Source organism: Salmo trutta, chromosome 14, assembly GCF_901001165.1.
Source record: "Salmo trutta chromosome 14, fSalTru1.1, whole genome shotgun sequence".
Classification (NCBI taxonomy): domain Eukaryota; kingdom Metazoa; phylum Chordata; class Actinopteri; order Salmoniformes; family Salmonidae; genus Salmo; species Salmo trutta.
In genome coordinates, this window is record NC_042970.1 from 65,096,112 (window position 1) to 65,118,401 (window position 22,290).

Here is a 22,290-nt window from a genome sequence, read left to right on the forward strand (position 1 = left end):
ATCTGTGATCTCAGATTGTCGTTGGGCCTGTCTGCATTGTCCATTTTAAAGCTCTTAATCAGATCCTGTCATCTGATCTAGCGTCAGTTCTCAGTGTCGGCTAGATCTCTGCTGATTGCCAGGTAGGGTGAAGAGCTGATCCCAGAGCAAACCTTAGCTTAATTAGAGCTGATGTAATTGTTGTGATGTGAGGATGATGTGTGTGCCGTGCAGACCGGCTGCTCCGCCCCAAGCTACATGAGTCTCTACCCTACCCAACCTCTTTCACACATACAGTAGGCATACATAGCAGAACGGGTCTCATAAACACACTGCGGTCCAGTGGTCATTGACCATCGCAGGGCACGTCAATTTCCCTTCCCAACACAAACACATTCACACACACACACACACACTCAAACATTATTACTGCTACTGACGAATGTCGTCAGCAACACTGAGGCAGTCACCCGCCCACACGTCAGCTCCAGCAGCCTGACCTTGGCCAGTGTCCTTCCCTTTCTAAAGACCAGTCTCTTTCAAAGCCACTCTCACACACCATCTAGTCCCCTCTAGTCTGGAAATAGTCGTGATAATATCCTTCGGTTCCTTTTCCACCCAACTCATTTATTCCCACTGTTTTCACTTCCTTGCTTTCCATTCCAAAGTGTCCTCTGTTCCCCTTCCTGAAAACACTAAGAAATAGTTCCTCTTCCAGTCTTCCATGCCCAGAGTCTTACTATCCTTTCCTTAAGGAAGAAGGCCTGTTTTCTATTTCCTGGAAAGGATTAGGTATTGTTTTGACATTACCCCATGCATGTCTGGAAAGTGATCCTATAAACATCCCAGCTAAATTCCTGGGAATGCTACTCACACTTGGCCTGCCTATCCTTTACTGTATCCTGTAGCTATGGAGACCTGAGCTGACACACACATACAGATAAACACACACACATGCTTTCGTGCTTATTTGCAAACCTCATATAGCCAATTTTAGAAAAATGTTTTCTCTTTCTGTTTTGTTTGATAGCTAGCCTAATCCGCTCCGGGGAAGAGTTGAGCTGGAGGCAATCAAATCAATATTTGCCGTGCTGTGGTGGAGCTCCATCAGTTGGATCAGCAGCTGCATTTGACTGACTGTAGCACTTTTAGAATCATGTGACAATGGGGCGGTGGCTCGCGTGACTGACTAGGCCTTTGTCCCAATTTACCGTTCATCTTTTGAATATTCTTAAATGTTTCCCTCTTCCTTCCTTTTCCGTCACAATACGCAACCTCTGATATGATAAGTTAAAGCAGCGTGTTGGGAAACCATCCTGCCGTTTCACCGATCAGCGTTACTGATGGGAATGAAACGAGAAAGGAGACCATGTCCTCGTCTTCCTCTTGTCACCTGTCAACACCGAGCGTGACACTTCTTCCATGACTTTTACCGACACCCTTATCTTGAATTGACTTTTTAAGAGGACCATGATGCTTTGTGTCAATATTAGACTGCCTAAGGCCTAAATATTGACCCAGTCTCCCTTGTGAGTTTCTGATGTTTGAGCATGTGCTCAGCTGTGACCGAGCAATGAGTCATGCTTAAAAATGTGGTATTTGAGTTTCAGTGATGTGACTCAGGCCTTTGATATGGAGTTTGAAAATATGTAATAAGTAGGTCATTTCCTGTTTGGAAGAGGCATCCTGGATCCATTTGACGTGTATCTCAAGGGCATCTCGAGCATCAAGTGACACCCTCAACAAGCTAGTACATTGTCTTTGTGCTACCGCTAACAACCGCTACATATTACACACTGCACCATGTTTAGAAGGCACTTGGCGGGTTATGTGATTTCTAGTTACCATCATTGTTTTCCCCTCACTGATCTGGAGTCAGCTCTTCCCCCCTCACTCAGAACACTGAGTACTGGCCTGAATGGTGTTGTGTTTCTCTGTTAAAAATAGTCACTATCATGGCCTTTACATTTCCTGTTTTGCTTTCCTATTCATTGTGGGGTTTGTTTTCCCTTGTCGTGTGACCTTTGTTTAGCATTGGGTGTATGTTGACTCTTTAAGTACATCTAACCTCCAAATAAATCAAACACTTGATTAAATGAGGGATACAGAGTAGGCCTATATTAAAAGTAGTTGGTTCCACACAGGTGTGGTTCCTAAGTTAATTAAGCCATTAACATCCCGTCATGCTTAGGGCCATGTATTAAAATGCTGGGAAGGCCATTATTTTGGCTACCATCCTATGCCCCCATAGGATGACAATGCCCCCATCCACAGCGTTTGATGAGCATGAAAACGATGTTAACCGTATGCCATGGCCCTCTCAGTCACCAGAACTCAACCCAGTTGAACACGTATGGGAGTTTTTGGAGCGGCGCCTGAGACAGCGTTTTTCCACCACCATCAACAAAACACAATTATGGAATTTCTCGTGGAAGAATGGTGTCAAATCCCTCCAACAGAGTTCCAGACACTTGTAGAATCTATGCCAAGGTGCATTGAAGCTGTTCTGACTCGTGGTGGCCCAATGCCCTATTAAGACACTTTATGTTGGGGTTTCCTTTATTATTTTGGCAGTTACCTGTGTATATAGCCTAGTGTGGTGTTTTTGGTATGAAACATCATGTTTGACATAAGGGTAAATCCATTTTGAATTCAATCACTTTTTGACTGCGTACCTTTTTTAATTAAAACAAAACTTGCCATACGTGTTTGCCCATGGAATAAGTGGTCATAAAATGCATTTTTGGACCTTAATGCCAAAACATTCAGAAATGAAGGTTCTCAAACTTGACTAAATTTCCATACTTTACCATACCATGAAACATCCATGTCTTCATCACTGGAAAGAGAAACTGTTGAGTTCATCATTTAAAAGCTTACGGTGTTGTCAAACTATTTTATTATTTCATGGAGAGAAAAAAATTCATAAATTCAAAAATGTTAAACCTTTTTAAACTCCAATTTGTTTCATCTCAAATGTTGCATATTTTGTAGTTTAGACCATTTTTCATATCATCTGAGGTTTTTGTGTTGTGCCTGCCATCGGTTGAGCCAAAACATGCTCTTGAATCCAGGGGCAGGTGTAATTTAAATCCATAGAATGGACCTATCCCTTCAGACAACTGCAATTTACCTTCTTTTTTTACTACCGCAAAGATGCCCATCATTCCACCCACCGTCGAATGTCAACTTAAATGGTCATGTCTATTATATTTTTTTGATTTCAATATGTTTCCTATGGAGGATTGACAGTATAATTTAAAACAACAGATATTCCCATTCTCTGATGTGTGGACCTCCATCCGTCTTTGTCTTACCATTTGAAAGTAGAAATGTCTGTTATTCCCATTTTAGTACATTTGTTAGCCAAAACATGACACCCACGCTGTATTCAAGAGCATGTTGTCTCAACACGACCTGACGCAAAATAGGGTCGAAGCTATGCGAATGTGTAATTGACCTTAAAGGTTAAAAATTAAAAATTTAGATATTTTTATTTTTTTTACAATTCTCCAGAAATTCTAAAATTGTTTTACAACCCTGTTTTGTAAGCTTTGAAATTATATCACTCAACTGTTTATATTATCCAGTGATGAAGACCCGGATGGGGTATGCAAAATGGGTCAACTTTGATCACCTTTATCTCATGAATGTTTTGGCGTTCAGGTCCAACAAGTCACTTTCTGACCACTTCTACAATGGGCAAATATTTATGGAGTGTTTCATTCAAATCAAAAAGGGTGCTGCCAAAAGTGATTGAATTCATATGTATTTGCCCAGAAATATTTGCTTTGTTTATGCAGTCTGGGGTGTAAATTGTTATTGGGATTGAACATGTTGGACGTTGAGTGTTTATTTTATTTATACATGCATGCATACATGCATGCATACATGCATGCATACATACATACATACATACATACATACATACATACATACATACATACATACATACATACATACATACATACATACATACATACCAGTCTGTTTTGTGTTGAGGTATGTTGTTGGGTGTGAAGAATTGTTTGTATTTGGCCTACCCCTTTATGTGATGTTTAGCGCCGTTGAGATCATTTGTTGATGCAGTAGCCTGTTTTGATGGGCGAACACCAAACACCGTGTTTACTCCTGCCATAGTGCTGACTGTACTCCTCCGAGAGCCTCTGTTCTAGACCAGAGAGAAAAACCGAACTCAACATGATGATAGTGGACACAGCTCAATGGTTGCGACCCAAATGGCACCCTATTGCCTATATAGTGCACTACTTTAGCACTTTAGGGAATATGTTGCCATTTGGGACAGAGCCAACAGCCCTGGCAATGTTATTAGGCAGTCTGGTACAATGCTGACTGGAGCTACAAAGAATGGGGGGTGCAGCTATTGCCAATTTCCAAAGCCCCTACTTAGCCTGGTTTGCTCGTCGACTCTCACCGAGGCCTGAATACCGGTCCCATTTTAGCAGGGTAAGCTCTAGCCCTTATTACAGTTATATGACAAGGCCCTTTTTCCCCCTTTTTTTTTCTTCACTTTTATTTAACCAAGTAGGCTCGTTGAGAACAAGTTCTCATTTGCAACTGCGACCTGGCCAAGATAAAGCATAGCAGTTCGACACATACAACAACACAGAGTTACACATGGAATAAACAAAACATACAGTCAATAATACAGTAGAAAAAAATAAAACTAAGTCTATATACAGTGAGTGCAAAGGAGGTAACATAAGAGTTAAGGCAATAAATAGGCCATGGTGGCGAAGTAATTACAATATAGCAATTAAACACTGGAATGGTAAATCATCAAATCAAATGTATTTATATAGCCCTTCTTACATCAGCTGATATCTCAAAGTGCTGTACAGAAACCCAGCCTTAAACCCCCAAACGGCAAGCAATGCCGGTGTAGAAGCACGGTGGCTAAGAAAAACTCCCTAGAAAGGCCAAAACCTAGGAAGAAACCTAGAGAGGAACCAGGCTATGAGGGGTGGCCAGTCCTCTTCTAGCTGTGACGGGTGGAGATTATAACAGAACATGGCCAAGATGTTCAAATGTTCATAAATGATCAGCATGGTCAAATAATAATAATCACAGTAGTTGTCGAGGGTGCAACAAGTCAGCACCTCAAGAGTAAATGTCAGTTGGCTTTTCATAGCCGATCATTGAGAGTATCTCTACCGCTCCTGCTGTCTCTAGAGAATTGAAAACAGTAGGTCTGGGACAGGTAGCACGTGAGGCAGAACAGTTGAAACTGGAGCAGCAGCACAGCCAGGTGGACTGGGGACAGCAAGGAGTCATCATGCCAGGTAGTCCTGAGGCATGGTCCTAGGGCTCAGGTCCTCAGAGAGAGCGAGAAAGAGCATACTTAAATTCACCCAGGACACCGGTAGATGTGCAGAAGATAAATGTGCAAGTAGAGATACTGGGGTGCAAAGGAGCAAGATAAATAAATACAGTATGGGGATGAGGTAGTTGTCTAGGCTACAGGGGTGTTTCTCAACCTCCAGTCCGTGGCCCCAAAAAGGAAAAAGCCATAGCTTGCGAGTCCCTGGTATGAAAAGGATTGCAAAACACTGGTTTTAGAGGACCTGAGCTGAACCCAAAGCCTTTTCAGAGGACAGGAACATCTTGCTCCAGTATAACTGATGATCGAGCTGTGAACACTGCCAACATTGAGTTTAAAAAAAAGAAGCTTGTTCTTTCTCGCTCGCTCTCTTACTTTTAGCTTTTGGTGAGTTCTTTTACATGTATGTTTTCGGTCTGAGCCATCTGGGACTAAGTGGTGGATTTGTGCCCGGTGGTGGCCTCTCATTGCCCCAATGCAACTTCCCTCCTTTTTCTTGCTCTCTTCTCTCGCTCTCTCGAGACTGCATACTCCAGCTGGGCCAGGATAAGAATCTGCCCATTCAGCACAAAATTAAATAAATAATGGTATCTAGAGCAGCCAGGAAGAAGTAGACAAAATGAGTTCCTTCATTACAACACAGGGCACAGACTTGGCCTAGAATTAGCAAAGACACTGTCATCATGTACAAGTCTCTTAACTGTACTGAGTGCAGTGTCACTTAGGTGGGCTGGAGCATCACCTTGTCTCCCACACCTCTCCAAACTCTCATGTCCCCTGGCTGCTTACGTAACCCTGCCAATCAGGTCCAGGATCAGTAATCAAACATTATGAAAGCAATGCAGGCCCATTGTGTGCCAAGGACCTTACGTTGTGTAACAGCTGCCTTCAGCAGCACAATAAATCGAGGGCTGTGTCTGAAATGATACCCTATTCCCTACATCGTGCACTACTTTTGACCAGGGCCCATAGGGTGCCATTTTGGTCGCGACCTAGGTGGTATGTGTTTTATGAGCAGAATTCTACTGATATATTGTGCCCGGAGTGCCATTAATGGGCCTATTATTACTAAGGCCTATTATTTTGCATCCTAGATAATGAAACGATGCATTGTGTAATGTTGGCATGTGTGCCAGCTGCTGAGACGATTGGATACGAGTCAACGATAGAACCATAGTGAGGGGATGTGCGGGTCAGGGAGTTGAATAGATCTGAAGGGTGTTTTGTCTCTCGCTGTCTATCTTCCCTATCCTAACCTCTCAGGCCCACCTTTATCTCTTTCTCTCTTACTCACTTTTTTTGAGATATGAAAACAGCTGATAAAATAGATTTTGGGAACTGGAATATCCAACAATTTAAATGTCATTGTTGGATATACAATGGCTAGACTATCTTGTCTGATGCATCTCACGCTCTCTCAATTCAATCAAGTTTATTAACATGGAAGGTGGAGTTTGCGTTAAAACGAAGGAGTCCCACACTAATAACCTTTTCTCTTTCCATCTCTCTCGCAGGCCTACGAGAGGCGATTCCCCACGTGTCACCTGATTCCCATGTTTGTGGATAGCGAGGTGTTGGAGGAAACTGAGAGCGAGGACGGATCCATACACCAGGTCCAGCGCCGCTGCAAACTGGACGTGGACGCCCCTCGTCTCCTCAAACGGGTACGGCTAACTTGTCGCCAACTTCTCTCTTGCGTCTTGTCAGTCAATCAATCAAATGTAATTATTTTTAAAAATTGTCAGTCAATGTGAGTCTTGTACTTGAAGTCAATCAACCAATCCAATGTATTTATAAAGCCCTTTTTGCACGTCAGGGTTTGTCAAAGGGCTTTACAGGAACACAGCCTAGACCCCAAAGGCCAAGCAGAAGCCATATGAGTGTTTGAGTATTGTTTAAAGTTTCCGCTCAATGTTTCCAGACTTCTGTGAAATATGACCTATAATTACTTCAAATATGAGTGAAATAGTTTTCCTTCCAAAAATGTTAATTAAGTATGTTTAAAAAGTAGCTTTTCTGTGTTGGAATGGTGTTGGCTTACCCCAACCAAAGAGTGGTGTTGCTGTATACCGGTCATTAACAATATTGAAGATGATATTTTCTATGAGGAAATAGCCAGCATTTCTTTTTTTAACGGTCTGTTTGAGATACAAGTTTGAGGTGTTTTTCTCCAATTTATGCTTTGGCCACAAATACGAGTAGAGACCGAGTCAGCAACATTATTTGTATACGAGTTAACAGAATATACATTTTAAGTGAGATTTTCAGGGGACAGTTTAAATAAAGTTGCATTTGAAACATCCGTAGCTTGTATTCTAAGCGACGCTGACATGACAAATAAAAACAAATCAAAAGACCTTAGGTAACACACAAATCAGGCATTGGCCATTTTGTAATCAGTGTGTCCGTTTTTCCTTTTTGACCATTTTAGTTTTGCTGCAACTGGTTTCATGAGTGTCCTTTGTGTGCAGATTGCGGGGGTGGACTATGTGTACTTCAGCCAGGAGAACACTCTGAACAAGAGAGAGAGGACGCTCCACATCGAGTCCCACAACGAGACCTTCTCCAACAGAGTCATCATCCACGAACTCTGCAGCTACTCGGTGTGTTACACACACACACACACACACACATAAGCTACCTGTCTATTCGCTAACACACATTCAAGCCTTGGCTTTATTGTGTCAAACTTATGCACACACACTCGCACTCAATCACACACACACAAAGCCCTGTTAAACCACTTTGAAGCCAGCTGTCGGCAGCACACCTGTGCATTCACAATGTCTCTTCAAATGGACGGAATCAAGCGGTGTTCCAACCAGCTCCTGATTTTGCCCATTTTAAAAATGTTATGGAGGATCAATATGATGTTATCTGTGATTGTTTCTGTTGAATTGTGTCTTTGTTTTGTATGTTTGAAATGTTCTTGTCTGTATGCCTAAAACTGTATATGTCAACATGTTTACACAGGGCACAGCCGTAAAAGAGATCCAGGTCTCAGTCTGTTTTCCCTGTTAAAATAAAGATTAAAAAAATAAAATAAAATATGGAGCTACACACACGCCACTTCAGTCTGAGTTTTATATCACTTCACACGACACTGACACGCACACAGCCCTGTAAAAGCAAGTTGTAGACGGCACACTTGTCTGAAAGCCCTTCCCTCCAATGCAGTCACAATGCAGAGAAAGCTGTGTTCCAACCAGCCTCTCATATGCTGCTTCCTTCCCACTGAATAATTCAGACCTCCCATTGTTCCCTGCAGCACTCCGCCTCAACACACTCACGCACTGTTCTGGAGTCAGTTCTTTCACACCTCCCAGGCCTACTGCAGTGTGTTGCGGCACTCCCTACTCTGACCTCAGTGCTACTCTCACCAGGCTCCCGCGGTGAATGAATGCGCTCTGAGTTAGAGGTCAAGCACATTGCATTAGCGTCTAACGAGGCTAGCGGGCCTATTTTAGGTCCGTTATGCAGCTTTCCTTATGAAGAAAAGTTACAGTTAGCTAGCGGATGCTAACAAGGCTAGGTAGCTCAATTAGACGGCTAAAGCTGACATATTTTGGTAGCCAGAGATAACAGGTATCCAACGCCAGAGCTAGTCGAAGAGCTACACTTTCAGAAGTCACGTGTCACAGAGGGATCACTGTATGACTTGCCTCGGTTTGCCTAGCGGTGTCTGACATTCAACACTCTCACTCCCAGTCCTATCTAACACACTCCACTCACTGACATTCAACAAAATATATTTTGATACAATCTCGGGATGTGTGTGAATGTGCTGTCTGTGCTTGATACCGTCACAAAATTCCCTCCTCCTATCAATATTTGTTGGCATATAACGACACAACCTGTCAGTATTGGTATAATGCCAGTGGACAGTGTCATCGGTACGCACTCCCACACATAGCTGAGGATGTGTAGCTTGTAGTGTGCGTCAGCAGTCATATTGGCGTGTGTGGTTGCCACGGTAACACGTGTATATTCTCTTTTGTGTGTGCGCAGGCCCACCCTGAGAATGACGACTGGACGTGTTTCGAGCAGTCGGCCAGCCTGGACATCAAATCGTTCTTTGGCTTCGAGAGCACGGTGGAGAAGATGGCCATGAAGCAGTACGCCAGCAGTATCAAGAAGGTGTGTGTGTGTGTGTGTGTGTGTGTGTGTATGAGAGAGAGCCAGATCTGATCAGGGTCATATTCATTAGACACTAACAGTAAGAAACAGACTGAAAGGTGGCAGGACTACCTGAACCTTGTCCAAAAAGAAATGTTGCTTTTCGTTTACCGTTGCTACGTTGCGCCCTAATGAATACAACCCAGATGTATCATATTTAGAGAATTCACCAGAGGTCAAACATTGAGTGGTAAGTTCTAGTGCTAAGTGGCTCTTATTATGTAATGTAAGCCAATTTGCCGAGCCAATGTAAACAAAGGTAAGCTCCTAGTCCCTATTTAGCCTCCTTCCATATTAATAACTCTAACTCTGTCTTCTTGTTCTCACTCTGTCGTTCTTTCTCTCCTCCCCCGTACTCCCACCTCCTCCCTCCTCCCCCTCCCTCGTCTTCAGGGTAAGGAGATCATAGAGTTCTACCTAAACCAGCTAGAGGAAGAGGGGATAAGCCACGTGCCCCGCTGGACTCCCTCCCTGGATGCTCCCTTCTCCTCCTCTTCCTCCGTCACCACCAAACCTGTCTGTGCCACCCCGACGCTCCTCCAGCTGGAGCTGCCTGTCACGCCCGCCGTCTCAATCCCCGTGTCCACTGATGCCAATGACCATGAGATTGCCACTGCCATCAATAATGATGCCACCCAAAGTGATGCCACCAGCAACGATGCCACTAGCCAACCTGACAACCAGATGGAGAACCAGCTGGGCACGCCTGATGGTTAGTACTAATGAATGATTTAGACACTGTTCAAAAGTTTCAATACATTAGGAAAATGGGAAACACTATTTTTAAGTGGCGTTTAGCTGTGTGATTTTGATTTTGAATGAGATTGAATTGACTGACTTGAGAATTCCCTAAATTGTGTGCGTGTGTTGTAGACAAGTTGGATGCAGACTACATCAAGCGCTACTTGGGAGACCTGACGCCTCTGCAGGAGAGCTGTCTGATCAGACTACGACAGTGGCTGCAGGAGAGCCATAAGGGCAAGGTGAGACACACACACACACACCCTCGCAGCTTTCAACACACACATACTAAAACATATTCTATCTTTAAAATCATACTCTGCTACTTGAGACAAACATGGAGGCATGCGTAACATGCTCACACGCGCACGCTCTTACCCTGCCCCCTCTGAACCCCTCCCCCCTTGGAGACCCTCACCCTCACTCCCTCCTCTCCCTCCTCGCCACCTTTCCAGATCCCTAAGGACGAGCACATCCTTCGTTTCCTGCGGGCCAGGGACTTTAACATGGAGAAGGCCAGGGAGATCCTGTGTCAGTCCTTAACATGGAGGAAACAGCACCAGGTGGACTATCTGTTAGAGACGTGGACCTCACCACAGGTCCTCAATGACTACTACACTGGAGGGTGGCACCACCATGATAAAGGTATGGACACCGAGAGAGATGCGCACACACACACACACACACACGCAATTAGTCGCCAATAATTGTCATGAAGTCTTGATTTGATGTAGAGCGGTAGTCATATGATGTTCACAAAATACAGTAGTCACTCAGAATTACTCACTCAGACACACACCGCACAAACACTGTTGTACTCGTATTATTTACGGTAAAAAAAAAACTTGTGTGTCCTATTTCTTTGTAAGTTAACAGAAGTAACTTCCCAAAACGTCACTTTGTGTTTCACTGTAATAGAAAAAGAAGTCTAAGCCACAACTTCCTGTCATACACCATATTCGTCCAATGAGGGAATACAACTTAGAATTGACGTTGCCGTTCACCAGTCCCAATTTCAAATACATTGTTGTTACTTCATACTTGCCCTGGGTATTTGCATGCTCTGGTTTATTGCTTGTCTTCACGGCAGTCCCAAGGCATTGCCCTCATCACACAATTAAATGTATAAGAGCCTAGTTTGAGGAGCAGAATGGCCTATCACCTGTTAGACAGCGCGAGAGCAGCTCCGTGCTTTTCTAAGCAACAAATAACAATTCTAAATGCAATCGTGTGTAAACTGTTTTGATGGCCACGATTGGAAAAAAGCTACTGTTTTTGTTTATTTCTCAATCTCAACTCGTAATTAAAGCGCCCCTCCCATTCGCCGTTCGAGTGCATAGGCTAAAGTCAGGCAGGCAATCAGCGCGTAACACACCACTTTGCAATGTGAGCGTGAGGCAGCAGAATTGTTTGAAACCTGAACGTTTTACTTTACTTCAAATAATGAGGCATGTCTTACCTTGCTTCAAAGTAGCGTAGCCAAAATCCATCCATAGAAATGTGGAACCAATTATTTTATAAAGACTTCCTCATACCCTTTAACCAGCATGACTTTATAAAGACTTCCTCATACCATTTAACCAGTATGACTTTATAAAGACTTCCTCATACCCTTTAACCAGCATGACTTTATAAAGACTTCCTCATACCCTTTAACCAGCATGACTTTATAAAGACTTCCTCATACCCTTTAACCAGCATGACTTTATAAAGACTTCCTCATACCCTTTAACCAGCATGACTTTATAAAGACTTCCTCATACCCTTTAACCAGTATGACTTTATAAAGACTTCCTCATACCCTTTAACCAGCATGACTTTATAAAGACTTCCTCATACCATTTAACCAGTATGACTTTATAAAGACTTCCTCATACCCTTTAACCAGCATGACTTTATAAAGACTTCCTCATACCCTTTAACCAGCATGACTTTATAAAGACTTCCTCATACCCTTTAACCAGTATGACTTTATAAAGACTTCCTCATACCCTTTAACCAGCATGACTTTATAAAGACTTCCTCATACCCTTTAACCAGCATGACTTTATAAAGACTTCCTCATACCCTTTAACCAGTATGACTTTATAAAGACTTCCTCATACCCTTTAACCAGCATGACTTTATAAAGACTTCCTCATACCCTTTAACCAGTATGACTTTATAAAGACTTCCTTATACCATTTAACCAGTATTTTTTTATAAAGACTTCCTCATACCCTTTAACCAGTATGACTTTATAAAGACTTCCTTATACCATTTAACCAGTATTTTTTTATAAAGACTTACCCATCCCATTTAACCAGCATTTCTCACCTGTTCTATTGGTTTTCATATCAACTTTATTTTGTTGTCCAGAAGCCAAAGACCCAACCCATCCTAGTTGTTGCTATTCGATTCCCCCTCTACGTTTCTAGCAGAGATTTTAATCTCTGTCATATATGGAGCCACTTGTATTAGGCGCACTGTTTTATAACTGTTTTCCCCACAGATTGCATTTTGGTAAATGTTTGAAAAGTATGCTTTATTAGGTGCTTAATTACAGGAGTTGAATGTTCAATAATAGACTATATGTAGCCTTTTGACTGGAAGACAATAGACTTGCTATTGTTGCATGTTTCTCATAATGAAAAATGTCTATTCCTTGTATGCATGCATAATATTTTACTGTTTGGAATTTTATTTTTTGTTTGTTGACTGGTTAATGAGGGTTGGTTAGTCGGCAGCAAAATGGACCGAAATTTGCATCCCTAGACTATTCAAATGATGCGTCTGTTTGTCTGTGTGTCCTTCCAGAGGGTCGCCCTCTCTATATCCTGCGTCTGGGACAGATGGACACCAAGGGGCTGGTCCGAGCCCTGGGAGAGGAGTCTCTACTCAGACACGTGAGTGGGCCTCTTCTGCTGTCAGTCACACATGTGGTAACTAAAGTGTGTGTGTGTGTGTGTGTGTGTGTAAACATACCTACATTAAGTGTGTGTGTTTTTTTTAACCCTTCAGGTTCTATCCATAAACGAGGAGGGCTTAAGGCGCTGTGAGGAGAACACCAAAGTCTTTGGCCGACCAATCAGGTACACACCCCGTTGCTATTTGGTAGTAGCTCCACCACTCCCTCTGATAGGTCAAGTGGAGTTTAAGCCATATTGCATACACCTATCTAGGCCTCTCAGATCTACAGGGCACGAGTTCCTGGGAGAAGGGGGACTAAACAGTAATGAGTCCTATGGGACCTCTGTAGCTGTTGCTAAGCTAATGTGTATCATGGGAATTGCCTTGGTGCAGTGGGGTTATTAACACAGAGTGCTGAGTGTTGGGGAGGCTCTTTAAAGTTATCTCAAGGCAAGATGGAAAGAATGTGGAGGGTTCCTCTCTGAAGGGTGAGGGAGAGAGAGGGAGGGAAATGGATTAAGTGACAGAAATGGAGCGAGTGAGAGGAGAAACGGAAAAGAGAGGTGAGAATGGGGGGTGTTACCTGGCAGCTGTCAGGCTTATCAGATGGACGTGACTGTTGAGAGAAGCCATGCAGCAATCTATCTCAAGTGTGCTAGGGTGGAAAGCCATGGAGTTCCCTCACGTAAGACAGGGAGCGAGAGCCCCTGATTGAGAGAGTGGGAGGAATCTGTCCGTTTCCGTTTTTTTGACGTCATAAGGTCGTATTTGGAAATGTAATGTGTATTGTACTTACAATCTGTGTAGAGTACTTAACATCTCACCCTCCTACCTCCTCTCTCTCTCGCTTTCGCTCTCCTCCCTCTAGTTGTTGGACGTGTCTGGTGGACCTCGAAGGGTTAAACATGCGCCACCTGTGGCGACCGGGGGTTAAGGCCCTTCTGAGAATCATTGAGGTGGTGGAGGCCAACTACCCGGAGACCCTGGGACGTCTGCTCATACTGAGGGCTCCTAGAGTCTTCCCTGTGCTCTGGACCCTGGTGAGACACTATGAAAATACTATGGCTGGAGACTCCTAAACGGCACCCTATTCCCTATATAGTGCTCATATGGCACTAGATAAGCTGCAGTTAGGCATGATGTATTTAGGTGGGAGCAGTAGGGTGTTGACTCTTCCCACCTTCTGTCCTGTGTTCAGGTGAGCCCGTTCATCGACGAGAACACCCGTAAGAAGTTCCTGATCTACGCTGGAAATGACTACCAGGGCCCCGGCGGCCTGCTGGACTACATAGACAAGGAGGTCATCCCTGACTTCCTGGGAGGAGAGTGTATGGTGAGTCACTGTGTGGGGTCGCGTGTGTGTGTGTGTGTGGTGTCATGACCCAACATAGTCACATTGTCGTGTGGTTTCCACGATAACGTTTGTATCCCTTTTTCATGTCTGTCCGTGCGTATAAATGATATTATGAATTTGAATTTAAGATCCTAGCAAACATGTACTTTCTACGCAGTTTTCGTTCTCCTATGGCCTAGTTCTTTGTGTGTCTGTGTGCAGTGTGAAGTCCCAGAGGGAGGCCTGGTGCCCAAGTCTCTGTACCGTACTGCAGAGGAGCTGGAGAACGAAGACATCAGCCTGTGGACAGAGACTATCTACCAGAGTGCCAGCGTCTTCAAGGGAGCGCCCCACGAGGTGAGCCCCAATACAGTGCACCTCGGGTGGGGCCGAGCGGGGCGACTGTGGCCTTAGCTGGAGCTTTGAAGTCATTTGTGGAGAAGGAGAAATAAGAGAGCGAGAAGGGCAGATAGGCGGGAGGAGAGAAAGAGAGAGATGGGGATAGAGGTATGGGAAGAATGAGAGAAAGATGTGGATAGAGAGGAAAATAATTAACAAGCCAAACGTTGGTCTGCTGAAGTTACTTGACCAACACTGCCACCCACTGGAGAAATCCTGAAAGTGCATTGAAACTGATCTTCAGACATTTAGCCACGGTTCTGTCACAAAACGTTGTTTCGAGAGGAATCTGCACCCTTTTGTTCTTTTGTTTCTGTTACAGGAAAGTAGATGGATTATATAATCTGTTATAAAAGAAGCCATGTGGATACTATTGGGTAGAAATCTGCTGTCTCACCTCCCTCTGTCATCTGTTCTTTTCGCTTTAATTCTTTCTCAATCTCTCTTTTACTTCTACTCTTCTCATCTCTTTTTCTCACTCCTGATTTTCCCATCCTTCTCTTTCTCATCCCTCCCTCGCTTTCTCCTTTTCTCTCCCCTCTTCTTCAACCCTCTTCTTTTTCTCTCCCTCCTCCCTGCTTTCCATCCCAGGTGGTGATCGAGATCATCGACGCCTCCTCCGTGATCACCTGGGACTTTGACGTGTGTAAGGGCGACGTGGTCTTCCACCTCTACCACTCCAAGCGCGCCCCTCAAACCCCCCGCAAGGACCCCCTAGTGGGGCAACACAGCAGCATCACCACCCCCGGGGGGAACAACGTCCAGCTCATAGACAAGTCCTGGACCTTAGGCCTGGACTACAGCATGGTGGAGTCACCACTCACCTGCAAGGAGGGGGAGAGTGTTCAGGTCAGCACTGGAGCAGCACACTAGTTGTTCATAGTATTGAGAAAGACATGAGACATGCAGGTGGCTCTTTGTCAGTGCTTGACTGAATTAATGAATTAAGATTGACTCATTGAAATATACAGGTTTGCGTATTACACCAATGTTGAAACCAGTTGTTTAGTGTTAAGTGTGATTTTAAATGCCTTTTCGATACTTAATCTAATGTTAAGAACATTCAGATTGACAATGATTAAGACTTCATCTAATGCACCTCTCTCTTTCCCCCCCATCTCTCTTTCTCGCCGTCCCTCTCCTCCTCCTCTCGCCGTCCCTCTCCTCCCCCTCTCGCCGTCCCTCTCCCAGGGTTCCCACGTGACCAGGTGGCCCGGGTTCTACATCCTGCAGTGGAAGTTCCACACCATGCCGGGCAGCGCCTCCACCAACCTGCCCCGCGTGGACGACGTCCTCGCCTCCCTGCAGGTCTCCTCACACAAGTGCAAAGTCATGTACTACACAGAGGTCATTGGCTCCGAGGACTTCAGGTTAGTTTGTGTGTGTGTGTGTGTGTGTGAGCTGATATCTAATGGGTCATCAAAGTAAATGTCATTTTGTTTTAAATCATACTGTATTTTGTGTTATGATTGTATTGTATCATCACTTTTTTCCATTTGATATTTTTTGTATACAATATTGACATTAACATTGTCCATTGTATCCATTATGAAGTGCCAAGTGTAGGCTTCCCCTCCGAAAGAGAGATTTTTACCCTCCACTCTTTCTTTTCAATGCGCTCCTGTCCTCTTATCGCTCACCAACCCCTCTTCCACTTCTTTCTGTCTCTTCCTGTGAAGAACGGCTTGCTTTGATGTTCAAAGTTTGTAAGTGGACCTGTGTTCCCTTAGCTTTGCATTGCGTTTGGTTGCTTATGAGAACTCCCATTTAACAGTTAGCGACAGCTCTAATATGCTAGCATCTTGACCCTTCGCTTATGGCTTTATTTGAGCATTACCACACCAGCAATGCTAGGCTTTCTCTGTGTGCTTCAGCTAGAGAAAGGCCACTCACTCACTAAGCTAGCTAGTCTCACCCTTGCATGAATGACTAACAGACACATGCCTTTTTAGTTTGTGTTGCCTTCCTCCTTTGCCACAAAGGGCTACCTGTATTTCAGAGTTTCCCCAACTGGCAGCTCGCGGGTGGTTTTATTTATTTTTTATTGTTGGACATAAAAGACTGATGAACAGATTTCCTAAATTGAAATCACCTTTAAGTATTCCCATGCATAATAGAGGCACGTGATGTCATACAAATCGAAGTACATTTAAAATGAATAGGTTTTAATCCAAATATGATATCTGTTTGGGCTTCTTGCGGTCAATTTGCAGTCTACAAATGATTTGTAATTATGTTCCGGCCCCCTGACCATCTGCTCAAGACCAAATCAGCACACAGCTGAATGTAGCTGATGATCCCTGCTGTGTTTTTCTGCCTCTGCAAATTGGTTGATAAGGATAAGAAGTCTTTCATTCATGCCCCTCAAAACTATCACTGAAGCATGAGAGGCCATGTTTTAGTCACCGTGGGTTGGAAGGACCACCTATTTAGTGCAGTATGCTGAATGAATGTCGCACAGAGTGGATCCACCTCCGTTTGGTTTGACTTGCTGCATGATCTACAGTATTCGGCACCAGACTTGACAAAGCGTTGAGCTTGAGCTGGGCATCATTAATTCCAGACCAGGGATCAAATACTATTTGAAATAATTTCCTATGTGACAAGAAAACATTTTTTTTTGTTTATACTTAAGCTGTGCTTGATTGAGCTTTCCTGCTGCAATATAACCAATAAAAGAGTCCCACAAGTGCAAACCTCTCCCACTGGTCACTCCTAATGCAAACGCTCAAAGTAATTGAAAGATTTCAAATAGTATTTGCACCCAGGTCTGATTTTTTTTTTAAGCCCATTTAGTATGTAGTTCTACAACCTTAGTTAGGCCAACAATACGTTTAAATAATTCAACCTTTTTTCTCTCTCTCAGGGGCTCTATGACCAGTTTGGAGTCAAGTCACAGTGGTTTCTCCCAGCTCAGCCACGCCACCTCCTCCTCTAACCACTCCCAGTCCAGCTCCATGATCTCCAGGTAGAGGACTACAACTCCTGCCAAGGACTTACAATTCTCCCTCTGCTGAACTACAAGTCCCATCTCCTCCAGCCTTCACAGTCCACACTTTCCGCCCTAACCACCTCAAACCTGTACTACTATTAGTCAGTCACAATGTGGAACTGAAACATGCTTGCACAACAGAGGATAAAGAAAATGTCGGCGGTTGAAAAACTGAAAACAAAGATTTGTGATTTAAAGGGCTCCTTTTTTCTTGCAGCAGGCCATGTATATTTCTTCCCAGCTTTCTCCTGGGCTGCTGAACAGAACGTTGGCAGAACGTTTTGTGCTTGCTGTGACTTTGGTAGGTGTGGGAAGTGTCGCACCCACGGAGCGCAATGCCAGATCAAGCAATTGTCACACTCATTTAAGGAGCTGTGGGACTGGATAAAAACGGGATGCGTTGATACATATGTGCATTAGAACACTTTACACACATGCACACTTCCAAGGTATTGGTGATACTGGATGTGCTGTTACATAAGAACATGGACACTGTTTATAGGTTGAAGAAACGGGATGTGCTGTTACCTGCAGACAAACACGCTCAAACATAGGAAGACACACAAACTCACATACTGTATAGACACAAACCATAAACACACCTGCAATGACTTGCAGAAAAACACAGTATTTGCCATATCACCAGTGGGGTTTGTCTCTACCTGGTGAATTGTTTATAGGTCAGGATTGGGGTAAAGTCGTAGCGAGGTATCGTTTAGAAGCAATAAGCAGAGTTCGAATATCAACTATTGAAATAATTACATTTCTATTTATCATGAAAATGTTATGTATGGAGGTTTGTCCTCATGGGTGCTATGTGCAATGTATAGGTGACCTTCCAGTTCCTGGGTGACTAGATGGACGGACAGACATTTCATTTAGCTAAACTTTCATTTGGAGAAATAGCCAGAAGAAATTGCCAGTTATTTTTTTTTAAATTTGAATTCACAAATGGAATTTGAATTGACACATTTTGAATGTGTTCGCAAATTCATCTACTAGTCTCTTTTTGGCACGAGACACTTAACCAGTGATTTACTTTTAAATTCTTGAATTTCAATTACTCTGACTTGAATTTGAATGGATTCCACCCCAAAATGAGTGTTTCCCATCTGTCCCTGTCTGCAGGAATGAACCTGACCCATAGCTAGGTGTGGTGGTGGTCATTGATTTGAATGTGCTACTGATGGTCAGGTGAGCTTTTGCTAGACAATGGAATGCCCCGAACTGTCAGGGTCACGGGTTTAGGTCAAACTGCTATTCTTTATAGAGAGGGAGGAAGTGAATTTTTTTTGTGGTGAAGCTTATCATTTGCTACTGCGCCATTCATGGAAATGTATTGATGCATACATGCACTTGGGGCTAGTGCTGGTTGGATTGTTAGTTTTCAGTGAAAGTGAAGTGGGTTGCTGCATGTTCATATTGGGTTATGGTTGATTTTGATTTTAGTTTAGGAGTTACCATAGTAACTACTCATGAGCCATTTGTTAGGACCATTTTAGCCTTTGTAACTAACCATGTATATAAGATATATATCTGCTTGGTTAGGGGACACCCCCTTTGCCTCGACTGAGCGACGTGGACGATGTTTCCATTGTAATGCAACGCACCCATGCAAATAATGTTCTGGACAGCCACCTTGTGCTTCTGAAGCACCAAAGACGACAACAAAAAACTGTGTTCCGTCTTATAGTTTCCATGTTTGTTTTTTTGTCAAACTAGTTGAGTGTTTTAGGGGATATTTTGTGAGCTTCAAGCTCACGGAAGAGATATTGAACTTCTCTACAGATTACTGTCGGGCTGTTTTCAAAGGTTTGGTAAGCGTTTGCCTTGCATTACAAGCTGAGGCTCTCTCAAGACAAGTAAGCCCATCCAGCCTGGTCAGTGTTACCATGCTGCTGCTTGGTGTTACAGAGGGCCAAAGACGCGTTTGTTGATGGGGCGTCAGATCTCACTCCAAGGATTATCGGCCAATCAGGCTAGCAGCACGTCTGTTTTTAACAGCTTTTTGAGATGCTACTTTTTTAACGATGATAACGAAACCCAAGGTCAAAGTGAACAGTCTATAATGTACAGTGTGTGTGTGTCTAACTGGAATGACATGAAATGCTTTGCTCACTGAGGAAAGGACCCGCTCAGAACGAGAGCTGTTCAGAATTAACTCATTTATTAAGTTGATGAATGAATGGAATAATGAGTAACTAAATGTCTGTAAGGGTGTCACCCATATCAGGTCTGAGGATGTATAGTTGTACTTGTCTTCTGTACTAATTTTAACCTTGAAGCATGTCTAGAGATAGACTAGCGTAGTTTCCTACTTTCCAGCTCTCTATCAAAGGAAACGCAATGTCCACAATGTGTAACAATATCAACACAATGTGTAACGTGCTCAATGGTTCACCAAGCTTTAGAGAAAGGTTCCAGTCCTGGATATCTCTGAACACGACATGCGTGTGAGAGGAGACAATGTTAGTTTTTCCTTTAGCTGAGTTGGAACACTGCTTTAGAAGTGGCTCACTGTTGTTTTAAACCAGAGACCGATGTCTTCAGTTACCTTTCGGTTTCATCAACTGACCTCAACGTAATGTCACTGCAACTACAGAAATGTATTTGCTATGTAACCTGCTTTGCTCTACTTGTCAACCTTCACTTTAACTTCTCATTTACATATGAGGGCTATTTCTGTCTTGTTTGTCACCAACCATATCCTGATTTCTCCATTTCTCTCATCTAGCCTCCCTGTAAGACAACGATAATGTTGCATATCTTTATTTCCAGTGAAATTCATAATTATGTTTAAAGAGAGAACTTCGAATTAATATAAAATAGCGCCTTTCCAATTTTTCAAACCATTAAACTTGAATTATGAGAATCAAAAGTTGTCCTGTTTGTGTAACATATCTTTCTACTTTTGATCCGGCTTCAACTGCAATGCACGCAGCAATCTTAGTTTAAACTCAATTTGACTGTGTCAATGTGGATACATTTTGTTATCTGTGTCGGTGACTTGAGCTATCTCAGGCAAAATGATCATCAGAAAGAGTTGAACATTGAGTGGATGAATAGGTGAACCGATGGATGGAATTACATGCAAGCTGGGGTTTTTAGACTGGAATGGAAGATGGTCTCTGAATTACAAGCAGATAGTATGCACTGAGGGACAGTTTGGAGCCTAAAATCTCATTTGAAAGTGCTTTCTTGGCAACAAGAAAATATTTAATTACTGTATGGGTATTGAGGAGCTGTCCAAGGTACTACTGCCTAATGCCCACTAGGTGGCAATCAAACAGAATATGCACAGTCAAATCAACATTTTATTTGTTACATGTGCCGAATACAACCGGTGTAGTAGACCTTAGTGACATGCTTACTTAAGCAAAAAATACAAATGACAAATAAAGAGCAGCAGTAAAATAACAATAGCGAGGCTATATACAGGGGGTACCGGTACAGAGTCAATGTGTGGGGGTACATGTTAGTCAGGGTAATATGTACATGTAGGTAGAGTTAAAGTGACTATGCATATCAAATCAAATGTATTTATATAGCCCTTCTTACATCAGCTGATATCTCAAAGTGCTGTACAGAAACCCAGCCTAAAACCCCAAACAGCAAGCAATGCAGGTGTAGAAGCACGATAGCTAGGAAAAAACTCCCTAGAAAGGTCAAAACCTAGGGAGGAACCAGGCTATGAGGGGTGGCCATTCCTCTTCTGGCTGTGCCGGGTGGAGATTATAACAGAACATGGCCAAGATGTTCATAAATGACCAGCATGGTCAAATAATAATAATTACAGTTGTCGAGGGTGCAACAAGTCAGCACCTCAAGAGTAAATGTCAGTTGGCTTTTCATAACCGATCATTGAGAGTATCTCTACTGCTCCTGCTGTCTCTACAGAGTTGAAAACAGCAGGTCTGGGACAGGTAGCACGTCCGGTGAACAGGTCAGGGTTCCATAGCCGCAGGCAGAACAGTTGAAACTGGAGCAACAGCACGGCCAGGTGGACGGGAGGAGTCATCATGTCAGGTAGTCCTGAGGCATGGTCCTAGGGCTCAGGTCCTCCAAGAGAGAGAGAATTAGAGAGAGCATACTTAAATTCACACAGGACACCGGATAAGACAGGAGAAATATTCCAGATATAACAGACTGACCCTAGCCCCCGACAAACTACTGCAGCATAAATACTGGAGGCTGAGACAGGAGGGGTCAGGAGACACTGTGGTCCCATCCGACGATACCCCCGGACAGGGCCAAACAGGAAGGATATAACCCCACCCACTTTGCCAAAGCACAGCCCCCACACCACTAGAGGGATATCTTCAATCACCAACTTACCATCCTGAGACAAGGCCGAGTATAGCCCACAAAGATCTCCGCCACGGCACAACCCAAGGGGGGGCGCCAACCCAGACAGGAAGACCACGTCAGTGACTCAACCCA

At 43.5% G+C, this 22,290-nt stretch overlaps 1 protein-coding gene across 8 annotated transcripts in view; it reads left to right on the forward strand.

Moving 5' to 3' along the window:
* Positions 1 to 20,728, forward strand: part of LOC115208648 (SEC14-like protein 1) — a 65,794-nt gene extending 45,066 nt beyond the window's left edge. For 5 of the 8 annotated variants that reach the window (XM_029776859.1, XM_029776860.1, XM_029776861.1 and 2 more), the window contains 15 exons: positions 6,835 to 6,984; positions 7,792 to 7,923; positions 9,329 to 9,457; positions 9,890 to 10,208; positions 10,370 to 10,479; positions 10,648 to 10,882; positions 13,034 to 13,122; positions 13,238 to 13,308; positions 13,995 to 14,166; positions 14,325 to 14,459; positions 14,682 to 14,816; positions 15,450 to 15,707; positions 16,050 to 16,228; positions 16,538 to 16,564; positions 17,725 to 20,728. In XM_029776859.1, the coding sequence (XP_029632719.1) occupies positions 6,835 to 6,984; positions 7,792 to 7,923; positions 9,329 to 9,457; positions 9,890 to 10,208; positions 10,370 to 10,479; positions 10,648 to 10,882; positions 13,034 to 13,122; positions 13,238 to 13,308; positions 13,995 to 14,166; positions 14,325 to 14,459; positions 14,682 to 14,816; positions 15,450 to 15,707; positions 16,050 to 16,228; positions 16,538 to 16,564; positions 17,725 to 17,830 (2,247 nt within the window). In that variant the 3' untranslated portion in view covers positions 17,831 to 20,728. The remainder of the gene's footprint in view (positions 1 to 6,834; positions 6,985 to 7,791; positions 7,924 to 9,328; positions 9,458 to 9,889; positions 10,209 to 10,369; positions 10,480 to 10,647; positions 10,883 to 13,033; positions 13,123 to 13,237; positions 13,309 to 13,994; positions 14,167 to 14,324; positions 14,460 to 14,681; positions 14,817 to 15,449; positions 15,708 to 16,049; positions 16,229 to 16,537; positions 16,565 to 17,724) is intronic. The other 3 variants (XM_029776866.1, XM_029776864.1, XM_029776867.1) reach the window with 3 other exon arrangements.
* Positions 20,729 to 22,290: the final 1,562 nt, after the last annotated feature.